The 17868-nt window shown below is 49.7% G+C and overlaps 1 protein-coding gene across 50 annotated transcripts in view; it reads right to left on the bottom strand.

The window, feature by feature from the left end:
• The window catches only part of EPB41L1 (erythrocyte membrane protein band 4.1 like 1), a 139694-nt gene that overhangs the window by 40291 nt on the left and 81535 nt on the right, over positions 1–17868 (bottom strand). For all 50 annotated transcript variants that reach the window (XM_054467198.2, XM_063659223.1, XM_063659193.1 and 47 more), the window contains 9 exons: positions 16983–17147; positions 14657–14761; positions 14041–14083; positions 10422–10497; positions 7425–7643; positions 4995–5082; positions 4260–4412; positions 2407–2504; positions 1994–2169 (listed from right to left, as the gene is read on the bottom strand). In XM_054467198.2, coding sequence (XP_054323173.1) covers positions 1994–2169; positions 2407–2504; positions 4260–4412; positions 4995–5082; positions 7425–7643; positions 10422–10497; positions 14041–14083; positions 14657–14761; positions 16983–17147 — 1123 coding nt within the window. The remainder of the gene's footprint in view (positions 1–1993; positions 2170–2406; positions 2505–4259; positions 4413–4994; positions 5083–7424; positions 7644–10421; positions 10498–14040; positions 14084–14656; positions 14762–16982; positions 17148–17868) is intronic.

Below are 17868 nucleotides of genomic sequence, written 5' to 3'. Positions count from 1 at the left end.
TACACATGCTTTTCCCATTGCTTGAACTACAACAAATGCTTACGAACCTGCTATTCTATGAGCTCCTCAAAGGAAAGGGCCAAACCTATTCACTCTAAATACTATACCCAGGACCCAACACAAGGCCTGGCACACATATAACACTCAGAAAATATAAGTAGAACTAACTTGCCTGAAGCCTGCCCCAAGGTGTTCTGGGAGTATCCACGGTTTCCCTACCCAAGTCCCCACTTTCCACCTTTTTTTTTTTTTTTTTTTTTTTTTTGAGACAGAGTCTTGCTCTGTCACCAGGCTAGAGTGCAGTGGCGCAATCTCGGCTCACTGCAACCTCCACCTCCCGGGTTCAAGTGATTCTCCTGCCTGAGCCTCCTGAGTAGCTGGGACTACAGGCGCCCGCCACCACGCCCGGCTAATCTTTGTATTTTTAGTAGAGACGGGGTTTCACCATGTTGGCCAGGATGGTCTTGATCTCTCGACCTCGTGATCCACCCGCCTTGGCTTCCCGAAGTGTTGGGATTACAGGCGTGAGCCACCGTGCCTGGTCTTTTTATTTTTTATTTTTTTTATTTTTTTTGAGACAGAGTCTCGCTTTGTTGCGCAGGCTGGAATGCAATGGTGTGATCTCAGCTCACTGCAACCTCTGCCTCCCAGGTCCAAGCAATTCTCCTGTTTCAGCCTCCCGAGTAGCTGAGATTACAGGCGCATGCCACCACGCCCGGCTAATTTTTGTATTTTTAGTAGAGATGGGGTTTCATCATATTGGTCAGGCTGGTCTCGAACTCCTGACCTCAGGTGATCTGCCCACCTTGGCCTCCCAAAGTGCTGGGATTACAGGCATGAGCCACCGCGCCCAGCCCCAACTTCCCACCTTTAAGCCACTCTCTACAAACCTAAAAACAATAATGATGGGTACAATTTCTTAAGGTGCTACTATATGCCACAGAATATTTTCTAGGCATGATCTCATTCAGTTTTCCCTAGAACACAGCAAAGTAGGTACTATGTATTTTGTAGAAGAGGAAATAGGCTCAGGGAGTTAAATAAGTTGCTTAAGGTCACCCATCCATTCATTCAGATATTTATGAACCACTTCCGGTGTCCAGAGAATAGCCCACGGTGACTGTCAAGCTGAGATTTGAACTCAGATCTGCATAATTCTGAATCTCCCCAGTGCCCCATGTGACTTCTGAACATCACCTACAGACTCTAGTGTGTACATCCTGGGGAGAGACTTGGGCCCTGAAGGGTGCTGATTTAGTAGGTGGCAAAACCTGGGAATTTTCGTGCTTAACAATCTCACAGGCGACTCTGATGAAACGTGGTTTGTGCACCACATTTTAAGCCCTGTCTGCTTGCTACAGGACTTTATAGGGCCAGTTTTCATTGATGTTAAGGGCACCCATCAGTCCAACAGAAATGGGGACAGTGGAGAGTGCCATGTGGTTAGACTGTCAATCAGCCCAGAGCCTAGTAGAACCAAAAGAACGACCAAGAACGATGCCCTGGCCTCCGAGCAGATAAGGCATCATCAGCTCCACACTGCAGTCATAAGACACTATTCTCCTAGTATGATGACGACCAGCGCAAGGGACACCAGCCTGCAGCAGACGGATGCAGGGGAGGAGGGGGAATCAGACCTGCACTGCCAGGCCCAAGGTTAGACCACAGGTTAGACTGGTGGATTGCTAAGCTTCTTGGGTAGGTGGCCCAAACCATATGGCTAAACCTAGGACCCCAAAAGACCACGACTCAGGGAAGTTGTGGGGAATCCAGAGACTGGTAGTGTCACATCTCAAGTGGGAGTGAGCTCTAGGTTGGGACTAAGCCACCAAGAGCTGCCCAGGGACAGCACTGGTCTTGAGCGGCCAGCCTGGTGCAGATGAACTTGGAATGCGTCTTCCATTTTCCTGCTCATTCTGCAGAACTCAGCATGCCCACTCCCCCAGTTCCCTCTAAAGACCTTTCCCCCCCAGCCCTCCAATTTGGGCCATACCTCCATCAAGGCTGCGGGACATGGTGTACCGTTTGCTGGAAGAACGCTCAAAGAAGGGTGCGGGCCGGTCAATGAGGGCGCTGGCCTGGCGAGTCTGTGCCTGGGTCCTCCCACTGTACCGGAACTTGGAGCCCATCACCAGGAAGCCCTTGGGTGGGGGCTCAGGGGACACCAGCCTGCAGCAGAGGGATGCAGAGGAGGAGGGGGAATCAGACCTGCAGGCCCAAGGTTAGACCACAGCTGGCCTTTCCTCCCACGACTCCACCAACTACAATTCAAAGTGGTCCAGGAAGGGAGGGACTTGGGGAAAGGGTGGAGGACTTTCCTAGAGTTCTCACTAACTCCTCCCCTGCTCCCCTCCATACACATGGCCTCTGCCCCATCCCCATTACGCCATCCAAGGTCAGGCTCACCGGAAGAATGTGTGATGCTCGATGCAGACCTTCCACAGTCTCTTGGCTGACCGGTGGTTTGGGAGCTTAAAGCCAATTGTGCTCTCAAATTGCTCATACTGGAAAACCAAAAGGGCAGGTTAGAGGCAGGGCCTGAGCTCACTCTTGCCACTAGCCCATTCTTTGTGTTTTTTATTTTATTTGTTTAATTTTTTTTGAGACACAGGGTCTCGATCATTTGCCCAGGGTGGAGTGCAGTGGCGCAATCATAGCTCACTGTAACCTTGAATTCCTGGGCTCAAGAGATCCTCCTGCCTCAGCCTCCCAAGTAGCCGGGACTACAGTCAGACGACACCGCACCAGCTAATTTTTTGTAGAGAATGAGTCTCACTATGTTGCCTAGGCTGGCCTCCAACTCCTGGGCTCAAGCAATCATCCCACCTCAGCCTCCCAAAATGCTGGGATTACAGACGTGAGTCATCCTTTCTGAACTCTTCTCAGGCATCTGTGACTTTGGCCTGTTCATTCACTGAATCAATAAGGGTGATGGAGCCCTTACTCTGTGAGGGGTCCAGTGCTAAACACTAGAGATACATGGAGACCAAGGCAGAAGATTCTAGTGGGGGAAGGGGCCCTCCAATAATAAATAAGCAAACAAGATAATTGCAGACACTGATCAGGGCTACAAGGGGAATGAAGGGAGATGTGTGGTGCAGCAGAACTGGGAAGGCATAGGGGCTCCTGTCATCTAAGGAAGAGCAGGGGATCCCCTCTAGACATAGATCTAGGTGATCTTGAGCTGACATTTGAAGAATGGGAAGGAACCAGCTATGTGAGAAGCGAGAGGGGGAGACACTTTCAGGTAGAGGAAACATCAAATGCGATGCACTCAGGCAGGACAGAGCTTGACTTATTCAAAGATCTCAAGGCCAAAGAGGCTAAAGCACCTTGGGCGTGGGGCAGTGTGGCAAGGGATAGGTGGGAGAGGTAGGTGGCCATGGAAAGAGTTTGAAGTTTAGCTCAAGAGCTAAAGAGAGTTCCTGAAAGGTGTAAGCAAGGGTGTGGATGGGAAGGGGGAGTGGGCTTGCCACGATCTGATTTAAGGGACTTTTTAAGATCTCTCTAGCAGCTATGAGGAAAATGGCCTGGAGAGCACCAGAGGCGAGGGAGGGCAGTGAGAAGGCCCTCATAGGCAGAGACAAAAGACGGGGGCTGCTGGAGGTGGGTGTGACGGAGAGGAAGAGAAGGAGATGGGTTCATGTTTATTCTACAAGTACAACCAAATGGGCTTTTTGATGGGTGAGATGTGGGGAATTGAAGGAAAAGAGGTGTAGACATATACATGTTTGCATTTGTGTGTGTTGTGTGTATAGTCGGGTCTGTGTATCTTAAAATGTGTACAAATTTCCGTACTTACAACACCTAAATACATGAACTTTACACAGACATGTATTCATTTATCTGTGTCACCTGGATGTATGTAGTTATACTTCTTTCCCCCCGCCCCTTTTTTTTTTGAGATAGAGTCTTGCTCTGTCACCCAGGCTGGAGTGCAGTGCCAGCTAATTTTGTATTTTTAGTAGAGACGGGGTTTCACCATGTTGGCCAGGCTGGTCTCAAACTCCTGACCTCAGGTGATCCACCTGCCTTGGCCTTCTAAAGTGCTGGAATTACAGGCGTGAGCCACTGCACCTGGCCATATGTGGTTATACTTTTATTTAGGCTCCTCTCTCTCTCTCTCTGTCTCTCTCTCTCTCTCTCTCTGTGTGTGTGTGTATGTGTGTGTGTGTGTTGGCAGTCCAGGCCCAGCTGCCAGGGTCCACTCCGTTCTAGTTGATTCCAGTGAGGAGGAGTGTTTCCCAAGGCAGGCTCACCTCCCCAGGCCGGATCTTGATATAGAAGTTACTCCTCTTGTAGGAGATCTTGAGGATCTTGGGCCAGGCAAAGCGGTTGATTCTCAGCCGGTCCCGGTAGATGAGCAGGCCATTGGCACAGACGCCTAACATGATGTCGATGCCCTCAGAGTCCTGCATGAGAAGAGACCATGGAATGGGAGGCCCGGGGTCCATGCCTGGGGACAGCCTGCCAGCCACCCCGAAAACACCGCCCTGTGCGCTGCTTGTAACGAGCTCTCAGGAGCAGGGTTGGAGCCTCCACGCTGGAGTCCCACTGACCAATCCCTCCCATAGTCATTCAGTCATTCACTCGTCCATTTAGGTATTTTTTCACCCACTCACTTGTTTGATCATTTGCTCTGTCAATCACTCAATCATTCATTCACCCAGCAAACATTTAGTGGCACACGCTTGGTGCCAGGCTATGTGCCAGGTGCTAGGGATACAGAAATAAACTAAGGCCTACATCTTTCCCTCACAATGCGCCCAATCTAGCGGTGGCTCAAACAGGTTCATAAATAAAATACATGGAGAAAATGATACAGATCATGAGAAAATAAAAGGTTCTGGAACTTCGAGGAATGAGAATGAGAACAGAAAAGGTTTCAAGTTGGAGGTAACACAGGGTCTGGCACACCAAGCCCTAGGGAAAGGCCTGATAGTTCTTTGGGGGCACCACCCAGACACTGGGGGAACCCAGGAAGCTGGTGGTACCTTGGCATGGTGCAGGTCTACTCCATACATGGAAAGCTTCTTGGCATTCTCTAAGAAGTGGATTTCTGCTTCTCCCGGGGTCATCCCCCTGAGGGAAAGAAAGTGATCACAGGTGACCAAGGGAAAGGCCCAGGCTTGAGTCCTGCTGTCCAAAGGTGTCCACCATCAGAACTCATGATTCTAGGAAGTCAAATAGGCTGAGCCTCACCCTAATCTTTTCCCTCTGCCCTCAGAGCAAGAGCGTGTACCCCAACTCCCACTTGAGTCCACCCAACCCCCAACTTCTGCCAAAGCTCAAGTCCAGTCTTGTTAGTCCAGGGAGCATACAAGGGCTGAGCTGGGAGTCAGGATTTTTGCCTCATTCTGCCACTGAGTTGACTGTGAGCTATAAATTCTACTTTTGCATGACCGTAAAACCATTGTTAAGGACATTGTTCATTATAACCACCCAGGGGCTCCTAAATTATTACCCACATAGGATATTTCTTGCAGAATTTAGTATCAGAAGCCACTTAATCTCTCCTAAGGAACAGGTGCACATTCTCCTTTCCGAAAAGAAGAGTTACGTAATTAATCAAGTTCCTTCTTTGCTTTGGCTGCCAGGAAACTTGGATTACATTTTATACTTAGTCACAGCAAACATTTATTGAGTACTATGTGCTGGTTACTGTTCTAAGCACTTTACACGTATTAACTCACTGAATCCTCATAACAACTCTGTAAGATAGGTATTATTATTATTCTCATTCTACAGATGAGAAAACCGGCACAGAGACGTTGAGTAGCTTGTCTAAGGTCACACCGCTATGAAGGAGAAGAGTCAGGATTTGAATCTCGACAATGTGACTTCAGAGTTTATGCTCCTAATCACTTCATTACAGGTCTTGTGTATCCTCCAGGCCTCAGTTTCCTGTGACCTGTCTACCTCTGGGCTGCTGTGTGGGATACTTGGACACGAGACGTCAGTGTGCTTTAGGTCCAAAGAGCTTTAGGGACAGCCCTTAGTATTTCTCCAGCCCATATTGATCTGAACATCTTTCTCTGAATTATTATGACTCTGCAAATCCTAAGATGTCTTGCTGTCTAGGACAGGGATGACAAATAGATGGCAGGCAGGCCACTACTCCCTATTCGTATGCCCAGGTGGACATTGCTAACCCGGGCATTGTAGGGAATCGGTGTCCTACTCAACACAACACCACAGCAGTCACTTTTAACCAAGCAGAGTTAGTGTGTGACTCTCAGAGACAGCATTTGCCACCCTTGACCTAGCATTCATCACACCCAGCAGGCTCTTCCCCATGTACACGATCCCTCCACATCTGACTCTAGCCCTCCTCTCCAGATAACACCCACAGAACAAAAGCCTCCTAATCCCCTCCATCCTCAATAGTAATGAGACAATATCACCATACTCCTTTCCCTGGGTGCCGCACTTAACAGTTTATAATGCACCTTCACATTATTAATTATATCGAGTCCCCATAACAATCCTGGACTTACAGCCCTGAATACTTCCAGCTTAAAAGGACCCTACAAATCATTTAGTTCCAAGGGTTCCTCTCCAGGGGAACCTGTATAGAAGCAATGGCAAAGGGGAGTATCTGGGTTGTTACAATGACTGAGAAGGTGTTATGGGCATTTACTGGGTCCCAGGGATGCTGAACATTCTGCACAATGAATTCTCCTGCCCCAAATGCCAATAGTTGAGAGACACTGATAATCTAACTTTGTGCATATACAGGTGAAAAATGAGGCTTAGACAGGTTAAATAACCAGCCTACAATCACACTAGTTAATTATCGTCCAACTGCTGGAACGAGGTACTTTCCCCTGCACCATCAACTGTTCAACCCCTTGATCCACAGACAGCAACACTAACAGCCAACATGCAGTATGCCTTTAATATGTGCTATTTAGGCTTCCCAACAATCCTACAGGGTGGGTTTAACAGCATCCACCTTGAACAGATGAGGAAACTAAAGCATAGGAAGTGAAATGACCTTCCTGAGATCCTCTAGTTAGAAAGTGGCAGAGCCAGTATAGGAACCCTAGCAGGCTGGCTTTCGGGTCCAAACTTTTGAACTCTACACCAAGATCTAGACATGAGGACACTTACTCAGAGACACAGTAGCGATTATTTTCTCCAGTTGGCAGATAAACTTATTCTCAGAGGCCAAGGACAGGGAATTATCACACCTATAGAGGAGCTTAAGAAACTTGGATCCCAAAGGGTCATCAAGGCCACATAGCCAGTCACTATCATTCCTATTTACAGAGATGATTTGCTCTCAGATATACCTCAAGCTAGGGGCAGAGCCAGGTGGGGTACAAACAGCACAGTATGCGGCGGCCTAGGACATTCAGGCCTGCAAGGAAGGCTCCCACTGGCCAAGGGGCCACGGAAGGCCCTGGCTGGCACCCTCTTACCTATATGTCTTATGCAGCTCCATGATCCTCTCCTCCAGCTCCCGGGTCTGGTTAGGGGCGAAGCGGAGCTCGCTGACATAGTTGCCCACATGCTCCTCAGCATCATAGTCGCCCAGCTCAGCCTGCACAGCGTAGGAGCCCAGTAGGGCATGCGTGACAAAGGAGCACGGCAGCCGGCCCGTGATGATGTCTGCCCGCAGCTGCAGGCACAGGTAGTATCTGGAGATAGGGGAGAGACAGCATGGGCACAGGGCCCTACTCCTCCCTAGATCCCCCAAGCACAGCTGTCCATCAGAACCAAATAGAACACAGCTCAGCAGAAAAGCATGTTTCTAGACATTGGCGCTTCATATATTGACAATCTGGGTATGGTCTCATGAGATGGTTTTGCAACATTTCACATGACTTTAAGCATTTTTGTGCATTTCTAAATCTGAGGGATTTGTTTTCTATTACGAGAGCATTTTCAATTTCTAACTCAATTTCAAGCTAAATAGGACTACTTTGCTGGTTTGGCCATTACAAAATGTTGTGTAGTTTTAATTATACAAGTAATATACTGTATTCATGTTGTGGAAAAATTCACACTTTAGAGGTGACTCTAAATTTCCTCTTGATGACCAGAAATGTATGTTTTGATTTATGGGTGTTTCTTACCTGTAAATGGCATCAAATGCTGTCTCTGATTCTAACAGCTCACTTTTTCATACCTCGGCCTTAGAGCCCCCCCATGTCAGCACATGTGACTCTACCCCATTCATTTTAACTTCCACATTGTATTCCATGTCCCAGATGAACCTGCTTGCCAATGCTTTCCCAAAACTTTCTTATTTTGCCTCCAGCTCTAAGTAAATTGTCTGAAAACAAATTGGTTTAAAGAAACATTTCCAACTACCAGGCCATGATTTTTTATAACTTTTATGCACACTTGGACGATTTTACAATTTTAGAACCATTTAAAACCATTTTTATTGCTGTTTTGGTTACTATGTATTAAAAAAAAGTTTCATTTTTAGCCAACGATGCCTCCCTGTCCATTTTTGTTACGTTTCACCATTTTTTTTCAACTGCCTATTTCTTTTTCTTTTTTTTTTTTTCTTTTTTTCTTTTTTTGAGATGGAGTCTCACTCTGTCACCCAGGCTGGAGTGTAGTGGCGCGATCTCAGCTCACTACAACCTCTGCCTCTCAGGTTCAAGCGATTCTCCTGTCTCAGCCTCCTGAGTAGCTGGGATTACAGCCACATGCCACCACGCCCAGCTAATTTTTGTATTTTTTGTGGAGACAGGGTTTCGCCATGTTGCCCAGACTGGTCTCAAACTCCTGGTCTCAAGCAATCTTCCTGCCATTGTCTCCCAAAGTGCTGGGATTACAGGTGTGAGCCACCACATCTGGGCTTTTTTCTTTTAAGTATCTTTTACTTAATATAATTCTTACTACTTGGTGACATTATTTCACAGTCAGAACTGAAGTCCTGGCAAAAAGTATGTGCAGCCTCAGTGTGTGCGCAGGGCCAAGGCATAGACTCAGAATCAGTAGCAGCTCAAACATCACGGGCATCGAGTACGGGCTTATGGGCATTCTGTTCAAAAGTCTCAAAATTCAGAAATCACTGCCAAATATTCTGACCAATCTTTCATTTCAATCAATTTGTCATTTTGACCAGTTTATTTCGAGCCTAACTATTTTTGGCGAAATCAGCTGCTATAGCACCCATCTCCTCAGGCCATCTGTGCTAGGCAGTCCTAACTTCCTTCCTGGTGTCCCTGGAAGCACAGTGCCCAGGGTCTAGCACAAACAGGAGAGGTATCAGTAGGGAAGACCAGGGGGATTGAGGTTGTGCTGGCCTAACCTAACAGTCCACTTGGGAATGGAGTTTCAGATCCTGCTGCTGCCACATTAGCCCGCACCTGACCTCAGGGCTCAGAACTAGGACTAATGACACCAAAGCCCAGGACTGATCTGTTCCAGGAACATCTGTCTTATCTCCCAAGGCCAGAGTCAGCACCTTGACCTTGGTCGATGGCCTGGCAAACAGGCAATCAACATGAAGATGAAGGAGGGACCCAATGGGAGAGAGGGGCTGGCTTAGGAGCCCTTCCCTTGCTGCAGGGGAACTCCAAGCCCATATTTTATGTTGGGAGTATAAGGCCCATCACCTGGATGACACAGCCCCAGGATATCATGAAGTGAGACTATCTCTTTGGAAAGGGCTTAAGAGAAGGGCTTCCCCCTGTTCTGGTTTCCAGAAATGGGATAACCCCACGGAAGCTCCCATCCTGAAGGATGCTTTGCACTCATTTCCAATCTTCAGGCCATGTTATCTACTGGCCCTGAGGCACAACGAGACTGCACACACAGTCCACGCCTGCCCCAACAGTCCAGGATTTTCTCTGTGGGGAGTCCCAAGCCCCACTTGACTTCCACGTGCCTGACGTGTGCACAGAGTGGCATGCAGACCAAAGTCCTACATTCGAAGGCATCCCATTCTACTCCCTCCATATTCCCAAAGCTGCAAACTGGTGGCTCACCCAGCACAGCAGCCTTCACATGGGTCTGGTATGTCCCACCCAGAGATGGCCCATGCTGTTTTTTTAAAGTTTGCATTTGTTGCCAACATTTAGAACTGTGGTTTTTATTCTTTAATCTCTAGGTTCATTTCAACAATCAGGCCCAATTCCTACATAAGAGCGATGGCTCGGAGGGGAACAGCAACTGTTTTAGGTGGTTTCTGTCCTCTTAAATCTACAAGGGGCCCCACAGTTCCCTGTGATACCTCCTTCTCTGACGTCAAGGGTCAGCTGCCACTGACCACTGTGCTTGCATCACTGTGTTTCTTACAATGAGTCAGCTTCCTGTGTATGATGCTGTCTGCCTGACCTCAGTAGGCGACTGCATTTGCAGCTGCTGTCACATACTGCCTGTGTCCCCAGGGCCAGGGGCCCTCATCCATAGTCCCACACAGCCAGCACACCTGTCTCTCCCTCCACAGCCCTCACCTTGTGATGTCTTCTGTCAGCTGGGCAGGATCAGGTGGGTAGAACTTGACTGTGAAGGCAAAATTCCAGGGGCTACCTGAGAGGAGATGGGAGAGAGATCAGCGAGGCCTGTATCAGTGGTCCAGATACACCATCCTATGGGCAGTTTTTCAAAGTTGTCTCCTATCTATAATCTCAGGACAATCCAATCAGGAAGGCAGGAACATTATTCCCATTTGACAGATTAGCAAACTGAGGCCCAAGTTAAGAGACTTGTGAGCTAGCAGTAGGAAGGAAGGTAGAAAGAAAGACAACTGACGCTGCATGCCAGGCACACTGTTAATTGCTTTACAAACATGACTTCAGTAAACCTCGCCACAACCCCATGAGTAAGTCCTATGATTAGCCCCATTTTATAGATGAAGACACTGAGGCCCAGACAGTAAATTAGTCAGCCCAAGGTCACCCCGCTTGGAAGTGGCAATGCTGGGGTTCAAACCCAGGCCACCTGGCTCCTTGGTCTACACTGTAGTCTGCGTCGCAGGATGTTAATGATAAGAAAAAAGTCTAGATAATATATTAAACAGGTTTCCTAAATTTGGATTTGTCAGAGCCCTCACCCTGCTACTGTGCATCGCAACTCTCTGAGGGGAACATGCATTCAAGAATTTCCAAAAATGATTTGATTTGTTGTATCCATTTTTCACACAGCATCCTAAAAGATTAATGTTTTTCAGAACACATGTTGGAAAACTCTGCCCTGTATCATGTTGACTCCATCTCAGATGACAGGATTGGATTATAAACAAGACCTAAAACGTAAATATAATGGGCTAAATGTAACAAAGGGATATTTTAGGGGGATAATGCTAACCTCCACACTTAGATGTGAAAAATCAGTGGTACACATCTAAGAAGATACACAGGGGAATAAAGGCTGAGGTTATAGCTAGAAGCAAGCTCTGCAAGCCCAGAGAAGGGGTGGCCACTTGAGAGGGGATGAAGGCAGGTAGATATGAGGTACTGGACAAAATTAGCGAAAGTCTACATATCCACAACAATGGTCAGACCACCCCTGGGACATTTCAGGTTCCAGGCTCAAAATGGCCCCTGACAAAGTGAGAAAGCGAGGCCCATCCATGGCAGGGCTGTGGTCATGGACTGCTGGAGGCCACATCGTCACTACCATCCTTGTCTCTGCGGTAACTACCATCTGCACCATACAGATGTCACATCTCAAACTCTTACTAGATGCCAGTCACTGTGCTTGCTAAGAACTTTATGCACATGTACAGGGGTTTGATCTTCATAATCATCCTGAAGTTGACTTTCTTTTTTATAGATGAATTCTGAGAGGTTAAGTCACTCTCTCAGGGTCACTCAGCTAGTCAGTGGTAGAGAATGGGGATCCTAACTCTGGCCATCTGGCCCCAGAGCCCAGGCTCCTGACCACACCGACTCCTTGGAAAGAGCAGCTTCAAGGAATAACAATGGTCTCAGGAATTCCTACCTCAGGAATAATAATGGTAATAATCAATAATAATAATAATAAATAATAGCTAATACATACTGGGTGCTACTGTGTGCAGGCACCATTCTACATGTAATACTCATTTAACCCTCACAACAATGTAAATATAAGTACTAGCATTACCCTGCTTTACAGAGGAGGAAACCAAGGCACAGTCAACACAAGAAGCAGATGGAGTTAACATTCAAAACCAGGCAGTCTGGCTTCAGTGTCTGTCTGCTTAACCATCACACCAGATTGCCTCAGGGAAGCAAGAAGAAAACAGCTACTGAGCACCTACTATGTGCTTGGTGCTGTCCATACATATGTCATTGAACTGTCACCCCCACTTCATGAGGCAGGAACTACTAATCCACTGGCCAAGGAGAAGCAGGGGCCCAGAGAGGTGGAGAGCTTGTCCCAGGTACCCTACTTTGCCCTACCTTGCCCCAGGTGCACTGAGGTTTGGGAGGAGATACACCCAACTCTGAAGCTCAGGCCACAAGGACCAATGGCGCCACCTTCAGAAGGCTGAGGTGCTGTCACAGAGGGCAAAAAATTGCTCCACTGGGGCACCAGAAGGTAGGATGAGGATAAATGGCTGGAAGTTACAGGGGTAGAGGCAGAGACTGTGGCTCTCCTGGATAAGGTACTTGCTAGGGATCAAGACTATTACTCGATGACTTGGGATGGCTACAAGGAGTTACATCCACCAGGCCTGGGCTGTGCTGGCAGGGGCTGCAGGCCACCTCTGGGAGGGATGCTGAGACCTGACTATTTGGTCCAGCCACCTGTCTTTCCCAAGCTCCTGGTCCTGACCAAACATCACACACTCGGCTGCCTGTATGTGTTCCGATCCCTTTAGTCATGAGAGACAGGCCTCCCAGCCAGGCTGGGGCTCCTGGGGGACAGCCTGAAGCCCAGGTGGAGGATCTGTCAGCCCCCCGAGGAGTGCACTCTGTCTGTGTGCCTGCCTCTTTGTCTCCAACTGACAGAACCTACAGGAAGAATTCCTCAAGCCCCCTCCTGCAGAGTCAGCTGGCATCCCTGGGCCCAGCTGCCCGCTGTCATGGCAACAGGCTCAGCTACAGCTTTCCAGCCAGGGGACCAGGGAGTTCAGGAGAGACCAACCACAGCCAAGGGGGAGGGGCCCTGGGTGGAGGCATCTCCGCCTCGAGGCCCCAGGTCTCCAACTGCCCAGGCTGCCTTGCTGAGGCCACCTACCACCCCCTTCTGCCATTTGGGAGCTGCCCCATCCCTTCCTGACAGGCTTTCTCTCTCTGGGCCAGAAAGGACAGGTTGTTGGCCTGCTCATCTGCCTTCACCCCAGGCCTTGAAAAGAGCACAGGATGGTGTTGGAAGACCAGGGCTCAAGACCTGGCTCAGCCAACATTTGGCTCTGTGACCTTAGGTAATAACTGCCTCTCTCTGGGCCTCTGAGGAAAGGGTCGTTGCTTACTGAAGACTACACCATTCCTGGACAGAAGGGTGGCTGTTTCCAGTCCATCTGCTTGTCCTTTGTCCTAGATGGCTCTGCAGGTCCCTTCTAGAGCTGACATCCTGAATGTATTTATGATTCCTCTGCTAACTTGCTGTGTGACTCTGCATGTCATTTCTCTTCTGTGGGCCTTAGACTTGTCCTTCCCACTCTGGCTTCTCCCAAGATCTGCCATGTGGAGTACATGGACTCATGGATCTGAATGCATTTTCTCTTTTTTTTTTTTCTTTTTTTGAGATGACATTTTGCTCTGTTGCCCAGGCTGGACTGCAGTGGCATGATCTCAGCTCACTGCAACCTCTGCCTCCTGGGTCCAAGGGAATCATTTGAGGCAGTCCCAGTGCCTCAGCTTCCCAAGTAGCTGGGATTACAAGCACCTACCACGCCCAGCTAATTTTTGTATTTTTTTTTTAGTAAGGACAGGCTTTTCCCATGTTGGCCAGGATGGTCTCGAACTCCTGACCTCAAGTGATCCACCCGCCTCAGCCTCGCAGTGTTGGGATTACAGGGGTGAGCCACAACGCCTGGCCTGAAATGCACTTTCCAAAGAAGGAGAGAGCAGTACAAGGGGGGCTCTCATGGCCTGGAATCCCCTCACCCACCCATCTCCCCAAACACAACAAGCCACTCACTCCGGATCTGCTTCTTGATCTCCTTGGAGGGGTCCAGCCAGTTCTAAAAGAAAAGATAGAGATCTTCAGAGTGAAGACACAGGAAAGGACCTGACTGGGCTGGGAGAGAGAAATATCCTGAAATGGCCGGTCAGTTCCCCTTGTGGGGAACGCCCTTCCTTGGCTAAGCCTCTTGGTTCCTTTTCCTTGGGACTAGGGGGTGAGGGGAATGGGGCCAGGATTCACCACCAGGCTTGGACCCAGTGCCCCAGAGCTGCCACTGCCCTGAGGCAGTCCCAGTGAGCAGGTGATGCACCTGCAATGGGACTGGCAGGAAGAAGGAAACTCAGAGCCTCCCAAGGGTAGGGGAGAGGCTCTAGCAGGGAGCTCCTCAGCTCCCCCAGCAACTCTAGCAGCCAGACCAGGGCTCTCCAAATTCTCATCTGGGGGTGACCTGTATGTCACCAAGAAATGGCTGAGACAGGGAACTGCAGGTGGATAGGGCTGGTTGAGCCTTGGGGACATGCAAACAGAAGATGCTTAATGATTTGAGCACTAATGGATGCTATGGGGGCTGGCCAGGATTACAGGAGCCTAACGGAAGAGCAGGTCCCACCCTGCTCCCTAGCCCAGTTACCTTCTGGCTGTCGGCATCACAGAAGGTCAGGCCGAAGTAGTCCTTCTCTAGGAGGTTGAGGTGTTCACAGACCAGGTCAAACAGCACCTGGCCCCGGCCATGTTTCTAAGGAGGGAAGCAGAGCAGCTGTGAGGCTGAAGCACACCCCGGGGCGAGGCTGGGAGATACCCTAGGCTCCACCAGGACAACTCAAAAACCCCAAGGGCCTTTCGGCGTCTGGACAGGAATGCAGCGCTCCTGCCACACTTGGCTCTGCCCTCTGAGTCCTAAGGGATCCTGGGGGTGACAATGGCCAGCTCCTTGATGGCCTTCTTCCAAGTTCTGGTGGGGGTTTCTGGACCTTGAGCTTGCTTAGGGAGAAGCTGAAGTGGAAGGCATAGGAAGTGATGGCTTTCTCCTTCCTTTTTAGTGATTAGGAGAAGGAGGCTAACTTAGACTGAAGGAGCAGAAAACCAAGTCCTAAGCTGTGGGTGTGAGAGGAAAAGAAGCCGCCCCTGGAATATGACAGAAGCGGGCAGGGGGAGAAGGGGAAGGCTTGGGACTCAGGGTCGCAGTGTGACCCTCCCTTCCCTAAGTGAAATCCAGGGTAGCCCAGGCTAGCCCACCACTCCCTTCCCCACAGCCAGTGAGGTTTCACAGAGGCTCATGGGGCCTCCATCAGCTTCTGCTGGAAGTACCATTGTTAAGGCTGGGTAGGTTCCTCCCACTCCTGTAGAGCTAGGCTTGGGCCTCTCTGAACCACCATTCAGAATGATGAAGCCAAGAACCCGACTGGGCACTCCAGATCCACAGAGGTAAAGATGAGCACCAATAAGGGGATCGCGTGGCAGGGGAACAGGAGGCAGTCACCACCCAAAGAGGCAGGGACTCTAGAGAGGGAGTGAGACCCCTGTAAGGTCTGGCTGGGCCCTCATGACCAAGCCTGACAAGGAATTCCTGAACCTGGAGATCATCAGAGAGAGAGGACCTGGCCTCAGTCAAACACTTTGTGCACTTCTAGGACAGGCAGAAATGGCATCTTGGGGCCCATCAAGGTAGGAGAGAGGACACAGAAGACAGCCCTTTCCTTTGTCCCAGGAGCAGGGAAGGTGAAATCTTTCTATAGACAAAATACATACACAGTCGGGCGCAGTGGCTCATGCCTGTAATCCCAGCACTTTGGGAGGCCAAGGCAGGCAGATCACTTGAGGCCAGGAGTTTGAGACCAGCCTGGGCAACATGGTGAAACCCTGTCTCTACTAAAAATACAAAAATTAGCTGAGTATGGTGGCGGGCACTTGTAATCCCAGCTATTCAGGAGGCTGAAGCAGGAGAACTGCTTGAACCTGGGAGATCGAGGTTGTAGGGAGCTGAGATCGCACCACTGCACTCCAGCCTGGGCAACAGAGCAAGACTCTGTCTCAACAAAAAAAAGAAAAAAGAAAAAATACATGCACATAAAAACAAAACAAAACAAAACCCTGTAGAGAAGAGGGTCTCAGCTTCCCAGGGCTCAGGAGTAAGTCACATCCCTAAAATCAAGGCTTGGGAGAGAAAAGGGCGCAGCTCCTATTAATCTCAGTAGCAAGGACACCCTCTGAGCCCTTTCACACATGTGGAGAAGGGCCAGGAATGCTGCCTCGGCAGGGGTAGAACCTCTAAGGGCTCACAGAGGGGGCAAGCGAGAGCTCAGAATTAGGGCGGGAGTCAGAACCTATACAGGAAAAGGAGACCTAAATGTGAAGCCAGGAGGGCCAACCCCAGAAGGAGGCATCTGCTGTGTCACCACCATGGGGCAGGGCCATACCACAGGGTTTCTACACGGCCTGGGTGACATCTTCCCAATGGGCCGCCTCCCTGTGACGGGGTGATGGGCTTGCCATAGAACCCTCAGGTGACTAGTTTGTCCTGGAGACTTGAGATGGTGCCCTGGACAGGGATATTCACTAGGAAGGGAGGAGCCCTCTCTCCACCCTGTATATAAAAATGATTCTAATTTAAATGTCAGTCTCTCCTGGGTGAATAGGGGAGCCCAGTTCCCAGGTCTACTGTTTGTAGATCAGCCCTTACATGGTGGCATCCTTGCCAAGGTATAGTCACCCTGCAAAATCTTCCCTTGGTGCCAGCCCTGTACCTCGTCTAATTCTATTTGCAATCATAACCACTCTCTCCAGGCTTCAGTGCCACCATCTGTACAAAGGAGCTCTGAGCCAGGTCATCTCTCTGGACACTGTGGCTGGTCCGGGACTCCTCTGGTTTGGCCCAGGCTAGGTACACACAGGAGCCTGCCCTGGACCTGAGGCTGGCCGACAGGGGACGGGACATATGGCACTCAGTGCTCCCCTACCTCCACCTCACACTCATACTCCGAGGCATCAAGCAGAGTGACCCGGCAGATGGCACTCTTGTATTTCTTGGCAATCTTCTGGGGCGATTTCTGGGCCTTGCTGGGCGTGGTCCTCTCCGACAGGCCATCAGCCTCACTGTAGTCCTTCTCCTCCATGTCTAGGCTCTGCAGGACCAAGCAAGGGAATAGTTTGCTCAGTGAGTTTTAAGCCATGGCCTTTCATATAAGTAAGAAGCAATATGGAGGCATCTGGGGCCAAGACAGACCCCAGAATGAAAGTTGCTGCCATCTGAGACCCACAAGGCAACTAAGGTCTATGGCTGGTGTGTACAGGAGAGCCAGGGCTTCCATGCACAATGGGTGGCCTCGTGTGAGGGGTCCCCATCTTCCCTGCAGGCTACTGCTGCCATAGGCATCCTCTGAGGCAGGAGCATCCCATGAAACCAAAGCCAGTGGCCAGAGCTGCCCTGTCTCCCTAGAGCAGCACATGACTCATCACAGCATCCATCTGGTCTCCTTCTTTTTGTCTGTCACTGGATCTAGCAGGAGTCTGGGAGCTGTGGGCTGAGTTAAAGGAGAGGAGAAAGGCCAGAGACCTGCCCCACCGCCGCCCGCCCTGGGTCCTAACTCCACTGCTGATGCCCTCAGTGATCTTGGCCAAGTCCCTGTCCCCTCCAGGCCTGTCGTGAATTAAGGAAGGTGTTAATCAGATGATGAGGTGAGTCTGTTGTAGCTTTAGGGCAATGGGTTTTGCTCTGGGGTTACATGGGGCTGGCCAAGCTAGAACAGACAGGTTCAGGGGTACGAAAATAAATGGAAAGAACTCAGGCTTCAAAATCAGATCTAGATTTGTCTTCACCTCTGTTACTTTATGGCAATGTGACTT

The sequence above is a fragment of the Pongo pygmaeus genome, chromosome 21, assembly GCF_028885625.2.
Source record: "Pongo pygmaeus isolate AG05252 chromosome 21, NHGRI_mPonPyg2-v2.0_pri, whole genome shotgun sequence".
In the NCBI taxonomy this organism is placed as follows: domain Eukaryota; kingdom Metazoa; phylum Chordata; class Mammalia; order Primates; family Hominidae; genus Pongo; species Pongo pygmaeus.
Note: the sequence above shows the minus strand (reverse complement) of the source record. Positions and strands in the feature narration are given on the sequence as shown.